At 28.6% G+C, this 5,680-nt stretch overlaps 1 protein-coding gene across 1 annotated transcript in view; it reads left to right on the forward strand.

Moving 5' to 3' along the window:
* Positions 1 to 1,308: 1,308 nt before the first annotated feature.
* The window catches only part of LOC106478109 (probable 39S ribosomal protein L45, mitochondrial), a 13,881-nt gene continuing 9,509 nt past the window's right edge, over positions 1,309 to 5,680 (forward strand). The window contains exons 1-3 of the mRNA XM_013938624.2: positions 1,309 to 1,467; positions 3,550 to 3,672; positions 4,879 to 5,023. Coding sequence (XP_013794078.1) covers positions 1,369 to 1,467; positions 3,550 to 3,672; positions 4,879 to 5,023 — 367 coding nt within the window. The 5' untranslated portion in view covers positions 1,309 to 1,368. The remainder of the gene's footprint in view (positions 1,468 to 3,549; positions 3,673 to 4,878; positions 5,024 to 5,680) is intronic.

Here is a 5,680-nt window from a genome sequence, read left to right on the forward strand (position 1 = left end):
GTATTTGCTCATGCTTAGCGAACCGCTAGACCGATTGTCACCAAACTTGGCATGTGATATCAAGGTCCCACTAGAATCAAATAGGGTTCGACGTTCATATTTGACCCTACTATGTCACCACACATGGGGACCTTGTGTCTTCCACATACTTTGAATTGGTACGTCAGCTATTATTATAATACGAATATAATCTGAGTATTCCTACTTTGTTAGAATATTTTGAAGATGAATTGGCGTTCCAACACAGATACGAATTGAAGTTTAGCGCATGTTTTCGGCGAAATCTTGATTATTCGATGGTGCAATGTCTAAATCATTTCACAAATAAGGATTGTTTGTTTGTTTGCAGTTAAGCAAAAAGCTACACATTGGGCTATCTGTGTTCTGCCCACCACTGGTATCGAAACTCAGTTTCCAGCGTTGTAAGTCCGCAGACACACCGCTGTGCCACTGGGGGGGGGGGCACAAACAAGGACCCATCAGCTACTTTAAGATATAACATTCAGTTGAATTATTAGCAAAATAATTATCATTTTGAGGTTTGTAATATATGTGTTGGATCATAATCACCCCGAATTAGTAAGAAATATTTTCAAACGAATCATCATCGATTTTTTTAAAAAAAAAGCATTGGTTATCAGTTAAGGAAGCAAAATTACGATAAAATTAGAAAATATTGAAATGATAAACAAAAATAAAAATCGTATCAGAGACAGCATCTTATATAATGTCCACCGTTAGTAATAATTTTGTTTACGTCTAATGTACAACTGAATGTCCCCCGGCGGGACAGCAGTAAGTCTTCGAATTTACAATGCTAAGATTAGGGATTCGATTCCCCTCGGTGGACACAGCAGTTAGCCCGATGTGGCTTTGTTATAACAAACACACACACACGTATAATTAAAATTTGCTTACATTATGTTAAACCTACAATTTAGAAGGAAGATAAAAAAATGAGAGCAACATGCTTTTTTGACTACTTATATCTATAGATTTTTAGTAACTGTTTAGACTCAGATTTACGTGTACTTTAAATTATCATTTTCCTCCTATTTTTTATTTTTTTCTGTCCAGTTGTATGTGTAATTATAGTTTATACGTGTATGTATGTATTATTGTTTGTATATTACCAAAATAAAATATGGATATATATTACCCATACCAAGTGGCACAGCAGCAAGTCTACGGACTTTAATGCTAAAAATTGAGTTTCGATATTTGCGGTGGGCACAACACTAATAGCCTATTAATTAATTTTGCTGCTTTGCGCTTAACTGCAAACAAACAAATGGAAACGCGTGACTATAGCGGCCTCTATAGAAAAATGCCGGAATATTTTTTTCATGAAACAAGCAGGTTTAGAAAATGGCCCCTACGTGTAAAACGATATTTTGTTTCGGCATAAATACTACCAAATATTTTTGGAAAGTAGTAGGCTTTTCTAATGCACAAAATGCTCTGTGTGTAAGTAAACTTTTATTACTATATTGAGAAACTTTAAAAATGTTAATAAACCTGTATGTTCTGTTACAATTTCACTGGTCATGTAGTACATTATTATCTATAATAATAATAGTATTACTACTACTAGTAATACTAATATTAATAACGGTGATACTGAATTAACCTAACACTTACAAAAAATAGAATTAAATTATATTTAATTTATAATAACTGTAGCTTACATAATTTGTAATCTCCCACTTATTCATTCTGTAATTTCTATTTTGTAGATTTTAAATTTTAGTTTTCTTGTGTATTGATGTATTATTTACGTTTAGTTTTAGTACTAGTAATACTAATAAAAGTAATGTTATTCCAGTTATAGAAGTTGTTTTACACTTAATGTTTGAATTGACTACATTAACATATTATTTTATAGATTTGATATATCTAATTGACTTTGGAGTCGAAACTATTAATAATTATGCAAGTTGTAACAGCCACATGACTGATTGTTGTTTCAACAGTAATTAGTGAGTAAGTAATAGTAACCAAAACCTGGTTATCAAGATATCCAAAAAAGGGAGATTAGTTAGCATTTTCCCATGGAATCCTCAATGTATAATGAAAAATTACAAGTTTCATAATAACATAAACAGGTTAAAACATGTATTATTTTAATTGTTTTCTTAGAGATTATAGAATATTTTTTTCAGAATCTGCTTGAGCATGAAATGGAAACTTTTTTTTCTAATTTCAAAGATCCAAATTTTCCATTTTATTACAAATTCTATGAAAATAAATGAAGTATAATATAAAACCATTTTATAGTGGCTACAATATGAAAATTGAGTCCCTTGAGAAAAAAAATTAATATGAATATGCAAACACTATTAAAAAGAGCCTAACTTCAGATAGCACAACACATATAAATACAAAAATAAGACATTTATATAATACCATGTTATTTCTGTGAGACGAGTTATGTAAGTGAAACTGGAAGAAATGTTGATAGTATAATTTCAAGACATAAAAAATACATTAAATATAGCAACTCAAACAATGCCATTTTTCTTCATATGAGAGATTTTCACCACCATATCAATTGAAAACCAAAAAACAGATTAAACAAAATAGATAACTACATAAAAAGAAAAATTGTCAAAAGTTTCTTGATCAAAATCTGTCTAATTTCAACTCCTCCCAAGGCTATTTCAAAATATATAGCTTTATGACCAGTTTTCCTGCTATAAGACAATGCAAAGGAGGCAAACATTTATCAAAATTAGCTTCTCAGATTTTAAGATTTCTTATAGTTTGTACATTTACTGTGATTTTTTTCACCAACTTCTTCACTGCTACACACAACATTATATTCTTTTAATACTATTCTATAAATAGTTTAGAAAATGTGTTTAAGAAGTTGATAGGATCCAAGTGAATCTTACTGTTAATTCTAAGGTTAAGAGAAAAGTGATGAAAATGCATCATAACCTAAGATATAAGAACAAAAATAACTGTCAAATTATTTAAGTCATTCAATCTACTTTAAAATTGAAGAAAGTAAAAAATTTCCAAGCTGGCTTTTATCATTCAAATATGTTTCCTTAAACTTCCCTTATACTCCCTTGTACGTGTCATGTGGATTTTTATCACAAATGTTAGCACGTGACCTCTGTCAGTTTGACATTAAGAATATGTCAGAGAAGTTCACAGGAAACAAAATATAATGAAGCTTATTTTAGATATTATACTCTATTTAAATCCTGATAAATATATAGAAATATTATGTAAGCAAATTCTTTGGATGGAAAGTATAGTTTAGTATTTTTTATTAGAACTTGTGTAATTTACATGTTTCATAAAATGATGCAATAAACTAATTTTATTGAAAATTAACTTTACATTTGTTTACATTTATGTTTAGTAAATGTTCATGATGTGATTATGTACCTACCCTCAATTTTATAGATAATTTTATGATATTTACTTTTTTGTGAAAAATATTAATGTTTAAATTAGCATTTTTTAAAGCTTTATTAAAACTGAAAATGTAATAAAGGGCTTTTTGGTGATATTTCTTTCTTTTTTTCTCTCTTTTAGAGGAACTTATTTACGATATCACCAATTTATGAAAGTTATCTAAAACCTTCATTTCTCTCTGGAATCATGAGTATTCGTCAGAAACACTGGGATCCAAAATTTAAAAAAGAAAGAAGTAAAAAGGTTTGTTATTTAAATTTTTTCATATGATTTTTAAAAATTCAAATAATATCAAATAGAAATAAGAAACCTTGTGAAATTACAGTAATTGCTTGTTTATAGTTTTTTCTAGTTACATGTGTATCATACAATGTAGTAATTTTTTGTGTGCATTATATCATTGGTTTACTCTATTGTTTTTATAGTGTAATAAATAATAGATGTAATTTGCAAGACTATTTATTTTTTCATTATATTTACTGTGACCTTATTTTCAGTGGCCTCATATGAGTGTTTTGTTTTAAATTTGTGTGAATTTTAAAAAATAATCATTTCACAACCTTTTATACGTATTGTTTCTATTTCAAACATTAGGAACCACTGATTAAAAAACAAAACTGCCAAAATTTTGTAACCATTCTCAATGTTCTCATTATTGTTAACAATTAGAATTAAAATGCAAGGTAGATGCTATAAATTACATTGTCTTAAAAATGGTTGAATGTTATAGTGAGTGAAAAACACCCTTAAGGAAGTGCTTTGCTTAGATGGCATCAGTTTAAAACTGTACTCTGTTATTTCATAAATTCATATTCTAGAAATATATTAATGTTTAGTTACCCATGGATCTGTACACTTATCACACTTGGAGGTTGAACGTTATATGGGCCATCAAGCCACACCACTCTTGTGGGCTTCATACCACAAGGATTTTCCTTCAATTCAGGCATCAAGTTACAAGGATATTTATTGTAGAATTTGCCAACTCTAAGCTTTTGCACTTATCAAAGAACACACAAATCCTAACTTTTAGAAAAGGCACTGCAAAAATTGATTATTTACTTTTGAACATTTATTTCTCAATTAAGTGAATAAGTTGTATTAATTATTGCATATACTATAATTGCTTTACTTGCTTTTTCTGTCAAATTAGACTTAGTGTAAAGATTTAAGTTGGATCCTTTTCTATTTTTCATAGCTTTAGAGTAAACTAAATAAGAGATACATTTTTGTTCATGATTTCCTGTGTGGACTTACTCTAAATCTTTCAGTTCAGAGTACATTGGTGACTAAAATGTAGTTTCAGGTTTTTACCAGTAGACAAGGGATTATTAAAATATTATATGAAGTTTGATGCAAGTCAATAAATTTTTGTTTTCTTTATTCAGCTTCTAAGTATATTTAAAAATCTTTTTTACTGATTTGTCTCATGCTGTTAAATGTTTGCAGATGATCAAAGTAAAACTTCCTGACTATGAAGAAATGTACCAAAATAAGGATTTGACTCCTGATGAAATAAGAGCAAAGATGAAAGAAAAAGGTGTGGCGCCTCCTAGACCATGGATGGAGAAACCTATTTATATCAGTTGTACAGGTAAAAAGAATAAAAATGAATAAGTATGTTTAAAAGCTTTAAAAGTGTTTGTTTTAAATTACTTGTTTCAGATGCTATGTGTAGATGTATATGCATTTTTTCTCACATTAAAGATTTTTCCAATATTAGGGCTTTTTCATTGAATGTACATTTGAAGTTGTGATGTAGTTGCTTTTCTTGAACTTTTTTTTTCTTCTGGTGGAAAGTCATAGTTGTCTTCATGTGAATTAATTTGATGTTTTAAGATGTCATTAGAAAATTATAGAAATTTAACGATCATCTGGCATGTTTTGAAAGCTTTTGTTGTCATAGCAACCTTTTTTTTTATTTTTCCATGACTATGCTGCATAGTTACAACTAGTGGATATAATTATTATGATAGCAGTTAGTTACAAAAAACAGTGTATTAAATCTTTAAAATGACCATGAAAAGCTATTTATATTTCACTAATATTGAATTTAGACAAACTTTATTTATTTTTCAAAACTAGGCTTAAAATGTTTTAAAACTTTCAGCAATCAAAGGTAATGTTGTTTCATATGTCATCTTAATTACAATTTGTAATTCTTCTAAAAACACTCATAAAGAATTAATGAAGCTTCCCAATCATCTTGTATCTAGGCCAAAATTTTTTATACAATTACTTCACACTCATA

The sequence above is a fragment of the Limulus polyphemus genome, unplaced genomic scaffold (assembly GCF_000517525.1).
Source record: "Limulus polyphemus unplaced genomic scaffold, Limulus_polyphemus-2.1.2 Scaffold180, whole genome shotgun sequence".
NCBI classification, from domain to species: domain Eukaryota; kingdom Metazoa; phylum Arthropoda; class Merostomata; order Xiphosura; family Limulidae; genus Limulus; species Limulus polyphemus.